The sequence below is a fragment of the Eubalaena glacialis genome, chromosome 5 (assembly GCF_028564815.1).
Source record: "Eubalaena glacialis isolate mEubGla1 chromosome 5, mEubGla1.1.hap2.+ XY, whole genome shotgun sequence".
Classification (NCBI taxonomy): Eukaryota; Metazoa; Chordata; class Mammalia; order Artiodactyla; family Balaenidae; genus Eubalaena; species Eubalaena glacialis.
In genome coordinates, this window is record NC_083720.1 from 65,564,069 (window position 1) to 65,576,624 (window position 12,556).

The window sequence follows — 12,556 nt, forward strand, 5'->3', positions numbered from 1 at the left end:
AATGAAATGGTATTTGAGCAGAGACCTGAAAGAGCTGAGGAAGTTCACCAGGCATATATGAGAAACTGGAAACAACCCAAGTATCCATCCACAGAGAATGTTAAACATGACAGAGTCATTCAGTGGAATTCTGATTCTATGCAACCATTAAAAAGAATGAGGTAGATCAGTGTCCTAGGTCGGATGCCCGGGGAGAAACTGAGGCAGGGATGAGTGTCCTGGAGTTTTATTAGGAAGGACTCTCAGGAGCAAGCCTTGCAAGATAGCGAAGGACTAGGAAAGCAGAACTGGGCTGCAGTGCAGTTGCATCAGAGGCCACAGCCCATCCCATAGGGAGCTTGGGGGTTGGGATGACTCTTCAGAGCTGTCCCAGGGCATAATGCCCAGGACCAGGCTTTTGTATCACCAACTTCCCCACTGACCAGTCATTACAGTACAGTTTTGAGGGAGCCAGTTCCCTTTGGTGAAGGGCATTTCAAAGGGAGGCGTTTAGCTGAGAGCTAGCTGTCAGCAGGGGTGAAGGAGCACTGGGAACCCAGGCAGCACACACAGCCTCCACCACCATGTACACATGCTGAGACCCCCACTGTATATGGTAAAGCCAGGTCTAAAACACTTATATGTAGGGATGTGCTTTTCAGAACTTTTCCCTTAAAGGAATCAACAAGAAACAAATCAGACTTGTTATCTTTAGAAGGAAATGGGGGTAGGGAGTGGGGCTGGAAGGAAGGCAGGGCCCCTTTAAGTCTTTTAAGAACCCCCTCCTTTTGGAAGTCCCTCTCATATCACAACAAATATAATAAAATGCACCCACATCCCTCATTAAATATATAATTTATATATAACTGTGGAAGAGTTGAATTTACTTGAACTATAGTTGACCAGTTGACCAAATATTACATTTTTGAATACATTTAAGTAAATATTATTTAATTTCTAATTTGCAAATTTCCTTTTTTGTCTTTTAGAACCAATACTTCTTTTCAGGTCTTAAATCATTCCATAGGCCCCTGTAAGCTCATAGACTGTATTGACTGTTAGGTCAATAGGCGCTGTTTAGGGAGAAGGAGGCTGGCCCACCTTCTGTTGTCTATGTTTCTATACTCTGATTTTGCTAACATTATAAATGTTTATTTTTACTTATTTATTTAATTTTACATTTTTTATCACTTTAATTAAAAGTTTTATTTTGAAAAATATTCAGACCTACAGAAGAGTTGCAAAAATGTTATAATGAACTCTCACAGTACCTTGATATAGATTAACCTAATAAATGTTTATTTTTAGAACTCAACCAGATATATCAGAGAAATGAGATTATGGGATTTTTTTTAAGTTTCTTTTCTATATATCCACCTTTTAAAAAGAAAAAGAAAGCAATGAAATGAAAAAGAAGGAAATGTTATATTAAAGATTAAAGCAATCTAAAAGGGGAGAACCCTCTGAACAAGTTAGCTGCTGCCCTCCTGGGGGGTCCTTTATCATAAGGGACCAGCAGAAAGTACCCATAAGGCTACCCAGTCATCCAGGGTGCTGTGTAGAACTACTGTTGCTCCCCTAAGTTACCACTTGGTCAGAGAGACCCTCCCACCAACAACAAATTATTTTCATCCTCCAGAAAGAGGGGAGACCTCCCTTCAATGGGGTTTTGATCTTCTCGACAAGAAGCGAGGTTGGTAAAAAGTTTTTGAGAAAAAATTAAACTGGAGGGAGAAGACAGCACCACACAGTGTCTTGGGATCCGTGCCTGCACAGCACAGGGATGATCCTAAAAACATTAAGCTGTACCAACCCAAGGCACAGCTGGGAGGGCCAGGGTTAGAGGAAGGTTTCACTGCAGAGGTGACCTTCACCTGGCTGTTTGGTCAAGGTAAGGTAACTCAAGCTAATTTTAACATAAACCAATATTTTAAAAATGAGGAAGCTCCTGATTAAGTATCTGATTTCCAAGGAGTTATAGAAATGGGACTAAAATGACGTTTAATCAACTAGAAATGGCATGTAAGACTTTCTTAACATAACATAGTGATGGAGCAAGTGAGTTTTAGAGTCAGAAATATGGGGTTCAAATCCTGCCTCTGCCACTTATTGGTTTGGGGACCTTCAGCAAGTAATTTCACATCACCAGGTCTCAGTTTTCTCAATCGTGAAATGGGCATAATAGTATCTCTTACTTCATAATGAAAAGATTAAATAAGATAATTTACTACACTGAAAATATTTACTCCAGTGCCTGGGACATAGTAAGTGCTCAATAATGTTGACCAGTACCAAGGGTTTCACATATTTCTTCTCAGTGACCTTATAAAACCCTGAGAGGTAGATGTTATAAACCTCCTTTCAGAGAAGACACAGCAGCAGAGACTCAGAAAGGTTACCAAGAGCACATGGCTAATAACTGATGGAACCAAAATTCCTCCACAAGACTCCTGACTCCTAAGTTTAGGGTGTTTTCCACTAGAGTATGGATGATAAATTAAACACCAGCCAATCATTTAATATTTGTTTTTAAATGATACAGTAACACAGCATGTATTATCTTACCTTCTTTGCAGTACTCACCTTTTTACTGTAGTAAGTCAGAGTAGAGGATATTCCGTCTTTAGAACCATAGAATTTGGATGGGTTCATTTCTTGGAGATACTTAGGGTTCATGATGACATGTGAAGAAATGAATCCATGAACTATACCCTGTAGTACTATTCATATTGGTTGTTTTTCTCTGTTATTGGTAGAACAAAATCAGTATCTCTGAGAATGAATCGCTCTCAGTCAAAAGGCAGCAGTGGCTCCATATTATTACTTCCTTGTCTGGGCACTAGATGTCACACTAAGTAAAATTTTAGAAGTTATTCTTCAAAGTAGGGTGTGGCATAGAGTCTAAACCTTAGCTATGAAAAACCATAGCTTTATATTTCTAGTAGAATGTAGTTAAAGATGTACTTTCACTAACAAAAGAACTCAGAAAAAAAGAACTGTTAATTAGAAAATATAATTGGAGGAATCTTAAATATGTGCAAATCCTTGTACATCCATTATACCTCAGTAGTGTGTGTATGTGTGTGTGTGTGTATGTGTGTGTGTGTGTGTGTGTGTGTAGGTGGAGTAGCAGCCTATTGTCATGTCTGTTAAAAAGACACATTCTACTTATTATGCACATAAAATGGTATTTCCTTCCAGAAACAAAGCGATTTTTCTAGAGGCAGGTAATGCATACATATCCATAGTCGTTTGTGTTCTGAGATGGTGAGAAGCTGTTCTTCCCCGGGAAAAGATTCAGACATGGCTCTAACCTGCAAAGAGATGGAGAAGGTGAAAGAGGAGGTAATGACAGTGAGGTTCATTAAACCCTGAATGGTCTCAGGGAAGGATATGGAATCATCTCTGTTGTACAGTTTACACAAAGAAGATACAGCAGATGCCAACCAGCCTTCTGAAACTCATTTATCCCTTGATTTTAGCTCTCAGAAATCTAAATGAGAATCATGGATGGAGATTTAGATGTACATTATTTCCTTTTTGAAAATATTTGTGCTTTTAAAGGATGTCAAGGAATATGAGCTCAGTATATAATGAAGTTAGATAATTATATCCCATAATTTACATGTGTTACTGAAACTCCAGTGAGTTTCCATTGAAATGCTTTGAATTAATTGGAAGCTAGAGAGAATCAAGTCTTACTTTTAGCAGTTATAGTGCATCTTTTTTAAAAGTAACTCAGTAATGAATTCGGACTGTGTCTAATGATCTACACATGAATATAGTCATATGTTTTGTATGTAATTAATGTTGTAAACATTGTAAATAATGTTTCCTAAGTTTCAGTGTTTTCTAGATAGTGTATAATAACAGGTGATTCCCACTGGATATAATTAGTCCTCTATCAGTTTGGCAAATTTCGGTGCCGTGATTAAGTTAAGATCCCTCTGATAAGCAAGGTTACGACTGATGAAATATGACTCTTTGGGTTTGGGGTTCATCCATGTCTTTCTCTTATTCAGGAGATGGATGGTCAGTCATTTGAATGGTGCCCTCTACAACTAGATGGTTCTCTTTGGCTCTCAAATCCTGCTGTGACTTGGACCTTTTACCCCCAGATATTAATATTGCTGCTGCCTTGGGTTTTAACAACCTGAGGTTGCCTAGGTCCTGAGTGAATCTTTCATTTTCTCCCCGAGCACTAAGGGGGAGGTGAGTGCTGTGATGATGGCAGCCCAGGCTGCTTCTCCAAGAACTCAAGCAGCCACTTAGGACATCACTAGACTATTTCCTTAAGGAGAAAAAAATGGCTCCAAAATAAAATGTAGACAAGGCTATTTCTCTGTCAAGCCAAACTTTGTTTGTGTGTATGTGTCAGGGGTGGGGTGGGGGGAGTGGATGAGAAGGTCAGCTCTGTATTCACTAAACAGTTATTGATGTTGAATACACACTGTGCTGGGCTCCAGGGAATTATAGGGATTGTCCCCGCTCAGATAGAGTAAAATCAGTGCCCCTCATCCTGGCCAACTATTCTTACATCTTGTGTTTGGACTGTTACTGCTTAAGATAACTATCAGAGCTGTTGAGTGCCCTTTCTGGTTTTCCCACTGGCTTGCCTTTGGATCTTGACATGTCATCTCCAGACCCTGCTCTCACACATACAGACCGTACTAAAGGAATGACTGACACTTTGAGTTTGTTAAGGCTCAGCTGATTTCAATTCAACAAATGGTAATTGAGTACCTGCAATAGGATAGGCCTGCAAGGAATCAAAAAATGAATGACACATACCTGCCTTGAGAAGCTTAGAAAAGAGGAAAGAGGGTAAGACAGGGATACCATTCACAGATAATATCTTGGGTTGGAAACCCCAGGTTGCTAGTTAGATAGTGTGAGAAGTAAGAGGGACTAATAAAGCATCTGGGAGCCCTGTACATGCACTTATTTGCTCCCACGACAACACAGTGGAGAAATTGAGTCACAGAGAGGTGGTAACTTCTCAAAAGTCACCCAGCTGGGTGATGGTGAAACTGAGATCAGACTGGAACCCACATCTGAGGGCTCGCAGAGTCTGTGCTGTTAATCACCACGTTCTCTCACAGTCGGGATATACACCTACAGCTTACAAGAGCTCTGGGAGATAAGCTATGGAACCTGCAGACCGTGGGCTTCTATTGTATCTATGAGCCATATTTTATTTCCTGACAGGTCATGGGTTGACAGCGGTCAAGGAAAAAGCAGGGGTCACCCTCCGGATTCATAGTGTGAATTCTGGCTCTTCCGAAGGGGCCCAACCTGATACTGCAAATGAAGTCCCTCGAAGTGAGTGGTGCATTTATTTGGGGATTTCTTGGACTTGGGCTGCATTACACCATGTGCACAAATAGATTTCCAAGTTCATATCAGCAAAACGAGCTCTAAAAGGGTGTTTTTCTCTTCAGTAGCAGTTGCAGCCACAGATCAGAGGCCTTCAGAAAGCCCACCCACTTCTCCTTCATCGGGGTCTCGGGGCATGCTGTCAGCCATCACCAATGCGGTTCAGAGCACAGTGAGTCGTTAGCTGCTTCCTCTGTTTTCCCTGAGGTCTGCCAGTGCCTTTTTTTGATATTTCTATTTACCAGTGACCTAGATACATCAGAGAAAAGATGGTCTTGCTCATAACTTTGGATTATGATTTTGTTATGCTTTCTCCCACGGAGTAGGCGTAACCTTGGAACCAAAATGATAAGAACAAAATGAAATATATTTTATGTTTAAAAGAAGGGAGCTGCTTAGAAGGAACATTTTTCAGTCTGATATAACAGTGTCCTTTCCAGTGGCTGCAAGGACAGCCTCTGTTTGCAGGCAGAGAGGGCTCTTTCTTAGAGCTGTTTTTCTGAGATGCTCTATGTTTCTTAACCTTCAATTTGAAAAATTATAAAGTGATTCAGGTATATATATATATATATATATATATATATATATATATATATACCAGTAAAGAATCAGGAACATTCCCCAACATGTTTCTAAAGTGTTTCCAGATAACTAAGACCAACATTCTTCCTCCATCCCTACCTCCCAATTCCCACTCTCCTCTTTCCTTGAATAGCCCTAATACCCATCCCTCCTTCCCAGGCCCCTTCCTTTTAAAGAAGCTTAAGAAGCTTGTTATTGACAACAAAACACTGATGAATAATGAAAAAAGGGGGATGCACCCCAACTGAGATAAGGCAGTTAGCTGGTCTTCAGGATCAGAAAGAAGAGGTTTACTTTCTGCTGTGTGAAACCAAATAACTAGTTTTTTAAGAACTATGGCTCACGTCCAATTTATTCATTCATTCATTTAAAAAAAAAAGGTAATTAGCTTTCATTATATCCCAAGAGCTATGCTAGATGCTGGGCATAAGCTGAAAGACAAGAGGGCATAACATCCTGGAAGGTGGAGGCAACTTAACAGTTGTCAAATGCAATACTGTATGGGAAGAAGAGGGGGCTGTGGACACACATATGGGGGTGTCTTAGCCAGACTTCAGGTCAGGGCATGCCAGAAATAGGAAATGACTGTTCCTTTCCTTGCTACTCGAGGTCCTCTTGACTAAGCAGGGAGAACGGGGGTCAGCAAGTATGTTTTAGGAGTCAGATAGCAGGACAAGTCCAGTATGCCCATGGCGGGTGTGCGGGGAGGGTTGTAGGGTTGGGGATGGGACAAAGGGCTTTCATTACCTCTGGCGTAAGAAGTGAATTCATGGGGACTTCCCTGGTGGTCTAGTGGCTAAGACTTCACGCTCCCAACGCAAGGGAAGCGGGTTCGATCCCTGGTCGGGGAACTAAGATCCCACATGCCGTATGCTACAAAGGCACAGCCAAAATAAAAAAAAGGAAGTAAATCCACGGTCTCCCTGAGCTACGAGGCAGGGCCCTCTGAGTTTGTCCTCAGCATCCTCACATTCCTTTCTGTGTGCTCTCCAACCTTCCGGTTCTTCCTTTTCCCAAGCTCCAGACACCGCCCTACCAAGTCTGCCCTTACTCAAATTCCCTTCATCCTTCCTTCTCCCATCTTATTCTCTACTGAAGTAATCCCTCACAGGATGTTAGGAGAAAGTAAATCAAATTATGCAAAAGTGTGAATTGCTGATATCCCCTAGTCCTCCCAAAATATGTGCATTTAAAAATCTGTTTTGTAGTGTGATTATTGATTGGCTCCCAAACCTGAAAACAGTCTAAATGTCCAAGATGGAGATGACTAATAAAGCATATTAATCAGTGAAATCAAATATTGCTGTTGAAGTGATAATTATGAAAATGGATAATGCATATAAAGAATAATGTAATAATAAAATATAACCTACGCAAACTCATGTAAGGTGAGAAAAAACCACAGATATATGCATATTGTAATTGTAGTTGTATAGTTGGGGTATAGGCAAAGAAGATGTTGCAAAGAAATGTAAGCAGTTCCGTTTGTAGGTACAGTTTATGTGAGTAAATCTTGGTTGTTTTACTTTTTTTTAAAAGAGAAACAGTGACTGGCAAAGGAATTTGCAGTAGTTAACTACATAATAGAACAATTTCTAAAGCCAGAAGCACATGGAATCAACCTGTCTTATTTCATGAAAATACTAATTATAGGTGGTTATTGCTACTTTCTGAAAGTATGCAAGAGCCACTGAAACAGCCTGAGGGTCCTACACTCTAGGGCCCTATATTAAAGAATTCCCTAAACTGGCAAGAGTATTTGACATTTTTATAGAGTGCTCCAAATAATTCTGTTACTTGGGTTGAAATTTTTTCAAACAAAAACAGCAATTGGGTCACCTATTAATTTTTTGTCTTAGGGACATATCTATTCATACACACAGCCAATAAAATTAATCCCTAATGTGCTTTGGTTTTCTTAAGCATCCTTATTTAATAACATTGCATGTCCTACAAATTATATGACATAACGCTCTTCCACGGAAAAGAAAATAGGATTAAATGGATGATAAATCTCCTGATGAGAAAAAATTGTGACTTTATATTGCTTTAATATTTGAAGATAGTGCAGTCTAGGAGGTGCTGACTGCCTCGAAACAGCAAAACATGAAAACCTAATCTCGTGCAATTATCTCATTGGCAGGGTAAAAGCGTCTTAACAGGTGGTCTTGATGCTCTGGAATTCATTGGCAAGAAAACTATGAATGTCCTTGCAGAAAGTGACCCAGGTTTTAAGCGGACCAAGACACTCATGGAGAGAACCGTTTCCTTATCTCAGGTGGGATTATGTACTTTTGTGATTTGTTCTTTCGGTCAATAAAGTAAATAAATTTTTATTTATCTTTTTTAATAGATATTTTAAAGCACATGTCAAATTCAAATGACACAAAATATCAGGGAGTGAAAATTGAGTTTCTAATACACCCCTTTCCCCAGCCACACATCATGGGAGACAACCATTGTTAACGACTTCTTACAGATTCTATCAGAGACATTATATAGACAGATTTAGATATAGATATAGATATAGATATGGATATAGATATGACTATATAGATAGATGTAGCTAAACATATACGTATATATACATGTGCACATATATACATACAAACTTCTTCAACCAAATGTTAGCATACTAACCCTGCTCCTTTGTACCTTGCTTTATTAAGTATAAATTATACTTAATAATTTCTTGAGGATGATTCCATTGATGCCATTTGTCTTAGTCCATTCGGGCTGCTCTAACAGAATACTGCAGACTGGGGGGCTTATAAACAACAAACATTTATTTCTCAAAGTTCTGGAGTCTGGGAAGTTCAAGATCAGAATAGCAGCAGATTCAGTGCCTGGTAAGGGCCTGCTTTCTGATTCATAGACAGACGTTTTCACACAGTTTCTTCGCATGGTGGAAGAAGGCAAAGGAGCTCTCTGGGTCTCTTTTATAAGGACATGAATCCTGTTCGTAAGGGTTCCACCCTCATGACCTAATCACCTCCCAAAGGCCCCACCTCCAAATAGCATCACACTGGGGATTATGTTTCAACATAAGAATTTTGGGGAAACACAAGCATTCAGCCTATAGTACCATTATATTCCAGCTCTACCACGTTCTAGCTACACGACCTTGAGCAGATGACTTAGCCCTTCTGTGCCTCAGATTACTCATCTGCACACTGGGAACATCAATACCTACTGATCGCTTTGTTGTGAGGATGAAATGAGTTAGAATAGAACCTGACTCGTAGTTAGCACCCAAGAATGTTAGTTGTTGTCATTGTCTTTTTTATGTGTCAAGATGACAGGTAGAAATTGTATCTCATTGGAATTTCAATTTATATTTCTCTTACTATGTGCAAGGTTAGACTTCTCCTCTCATACTTCCAGCTCTAAAGTGTTCCTCCTTGAGAAATATGGTATGAAGAATTTAATCTATGTTTTGCTTACAGTAGTCAGTAAAATTAAAAATAATGTTTATCTTATTTTCCAAATACAAAACTCTAATACGGAACTTGCTCTTTCAGTTGACACATGCCCAGCTCAGACCCCATAGTGTCAATCATGCCCCTTTTCCCCTTCCCGCTTAAGAGTCTGATACACCAGGTCTCTCTATGTCTTATCAAAATCAGGAGTAGCAGATGCAGGATCTTATAAATTTCACAGGCAGGACAAACACATCTTCCCGTGGCTCAGTGCTGGGAAGCCACGAAGGAGCTACCACTGGCAACAGGTTAGTGGCAGCTCCTGAAAAGTCTGATTTTTAGGTTATTTCTTCTTGGCTCTTCCAGAATAACCCACATACAACCACTGTGATATTACAGCCCAGGTAGGGACTTGGCAGGATCAGCTAGACCATCACCCTCCTGATCCTTAAAGAAGAAAATAGATTTTGTATTAATCAGGCCATTAACACTAGATGTTGTACAAATACAAAACAAAACCAAAAATAATAATAATAACCCAAGTATCAATGTGGCTTAAAATGAAGAAGTTTTATCTTTCATTCCTATAGTGTTAGCGTTCGTGGGCAGCCCACGTCTTGTGGCTCTACGATCTTAAAATCCTTTACTTCCAGCCTCATAGACAGGGGAGAAAAAATATGTGGGGGGCCATTACCCACTTCAGCTTCCTTCCAAACAGTAATTTTTCATTCCGTCATTCACTCCACAATGCATTTTGAATGTCCACTGTGTGCTAGGCACTGTTCTAAGCACTTGAGATACATCAGTGGTCAAAATGGATAAATATCCCTGTCATTATGGAGATTTGTTCTAGTGAGAAGGGACAAACAAACAATAAACATTATCTCATATTTTAGAAGATGATGAGTGCTGTCAAAAAAATAGAAAAAGTAGAGCAGAAAGAGGGTAATCAGGAATATGGGAGTGAGGGGCAGGTTAAGTATTAAGTCAGATTGTGAGGGAGAACTTCATGAAGATAGATGAATGACGTTTGAGCAAATACTTGAAGGAGATGAGGGGCTTGACTATGCAGAATCTGGGTGAGGCACATTTCAAGCAGAAAGAGCAGCTTGTGCAAAGGCCCTGAGGCAAGAGTGTCTGGGATGAACAAGGAAGAGCAAGGATGCTGTGTGGTGGGAGAGGAGTGAGCCAGGATGAGAGTTGCTGAAGATGAGGCCAGAGTGGTCATGGGGAGCAGGTGACGGAAGATTGTGGAGGGCGTTTGTTAAGAACCTTTGACTTTACTATTAGTGTAATGGGGAGGCCATTGCAACGTTTTGGAGTGACAAGATCTGATTTTAAAAGTATCACTCTAGTTATGGTGTTGAAAATAGACTAGGTTGCGGGGAGGATGAAGGTCAGGGAGACCAGTTAGAGTGTGTATCAGTCTACGTCCTCCCAGAAGCAGATGCCAAGGTAAGTTTAAACGTGCAAGGATTTTATTGGTAGAAATGACAATGTGAGAGAAAATTGTGGGAGTTGGGGGAGAGCCGTCAGACCACAATGCAAGTCTGATCCCAGTGGAGGGGAACAAGAAAGGAGACTGGGTGCAATCATCCTAGACTGCTGTGCAGTCTAAGGAAGGTTTGGCAAAGCCATGGGAGAGTCCTTCAGCCAAAGTCCACTGACAGAGGAGTTTCCATCTCCTAGGAGAAGGTCTGCCCTAACATCCCTGCTGCACCAGTGATTGGCAGGGGGAGGTGGTAAGAGGCATGACCTCAGTGCAAATGAAGAGTGGGTTTCAAAGCGCACCCTCGGGGCTCTTGGTCATTTATGCTCCCCCCTCACAGCCTCCTCAGGAGGCGTTTGCAGGTATCTAAACAAAGGATAATGGTGGCTCAGAGCGGTGTGAAGCCATGAAGGTGGTGATGAAGGCTGGTTCTGGGTGTAGTTTGAAGGTCGATCCAGAGTTCCTGGTGGACTGAATATGGAGTATGAGATAAAAGGAAGAGGCACGGATGATTCCAAGGTTTTTGCCTGAGCAGCTACAAGGAGGAAGCTGCCATCAACTGAGAGAGGGACATCTGTTACGTTTTTCCTAATCCACACTAAGTAACTCTAGACATCAGAAATGTTCATGCATGCCCTCCCTAAGTTTCTCATGCATTCTATCTTACTCTTTGAATAACATGGGGACAGGGTGATTCTCAGATCCCACTGGTGTAAGTTTCCAAAGCTGCCCTTCTGTCCCAAAGTCTTCCACGCCAGACTCACTCACTGCTATTTAAACCAATCTCCTTTTCTTCTCCAGAAGGAATGTAGCAGCAGCGCCCCAAAAGCCAGTGAGTTCTTCTTTAGGCCACTTTAATTTCACTCTCCATTTCTTGGGTGAATCCACATCATTCCAAAGTGACCGTTTCCCTTTACCTTTTATTGCATCCCTTTTTCCCCTCTAACCTGAATTAGAAATTAGAGATGGAAGTTGGTGTAGGAAAGAAAGCAATTTCAGTGTCACTTTGTTACTTTATTTCACCACCACCCAAGCCAGTGAGATCTGTGGGAGTAGCTGGGTTTTATTGTAAATGTTAACAATGCCCAGGAATGATTTGATGGGGCTGTTTTGAAAACTTTCAGATCTTATACTTATTTAGTCTTAAAGACAGGCAGGAGGGAGAATTCTGTCTGCAGCCTGGTGGGTTTGGGGTTAACAACCTCAAGAACCAAAAAGGAGAATGAAGCTGATTGTTTATTGACACATAATAAAAACCAAAATCTATTCTTTCATGATCTTCCCCTTGTGACCTTGTGGTGGCCAATGCATTTATGGTGCTCTTCACAGATATTAGAGAATCCTATAAACTAAGTGCCACAGTCACCTTGATGAGGAAGCAAATAAAAGATGCTTAGAATCGAAGAAAGCAAAGGCAGGCAATTAAGAGTAACTGGTGGACTTGTGTTTATTTTACTGTCTTATTATTTAATCAACAGAAAAATAACTGGAGAAAAATGATCAACCTGGAGAGGAACTCGGTTCACAGTATTTCTCGAAACCAATCTATCAAAGAATTGATAAGCTAACATTCTTATTTATATTAATATTTATATTTATATTAAGTATCTGGTGAGGAATACACTATGAGTTTATATTTTATTAATTATTTTCATCAAAGATGTTTAATAACCACACACACAAAATTTTTAAATAACTCAAATAAAATCAG

The 12,556-nt window shown here is 40.3% G+C and overlaps 1 protein-coding gene across 4 annotated transcripts in view; it reads left to right on the forward strand.

Moving 5' to 3' along the window:
• The window catches only part of FAM114A1 (family with sequence similarity 114 member A1), a 61,605-nt gene that overhangs the window by 24,219 nt on the left and 24,830 nt on the right, over nt 1-12,556 (forward strand). For 3 of the 4 annotated variants that reach the window (XM_061191322.1, XM_061191321.1, XM_061191325.1), the window contains exons 4-6: nt 5,188-5,301; nt 5,421-5,527; nt 8,081-8,215. In XM_061191322.1, coding sequence (XP_061047305.1) covers nt 5,188-5,301; nt 5,421-5,527; nt 8,081-8,215 — 356 coding nt within the window. The remainder of the gene's footprint in view (nt 1-5,187; nt 5,302-5,420; nt 5,528-8,080; nt 8,216-12,556) is intronic. The other variant, XM_061191324.1, reaches the window with a different exon arrangement.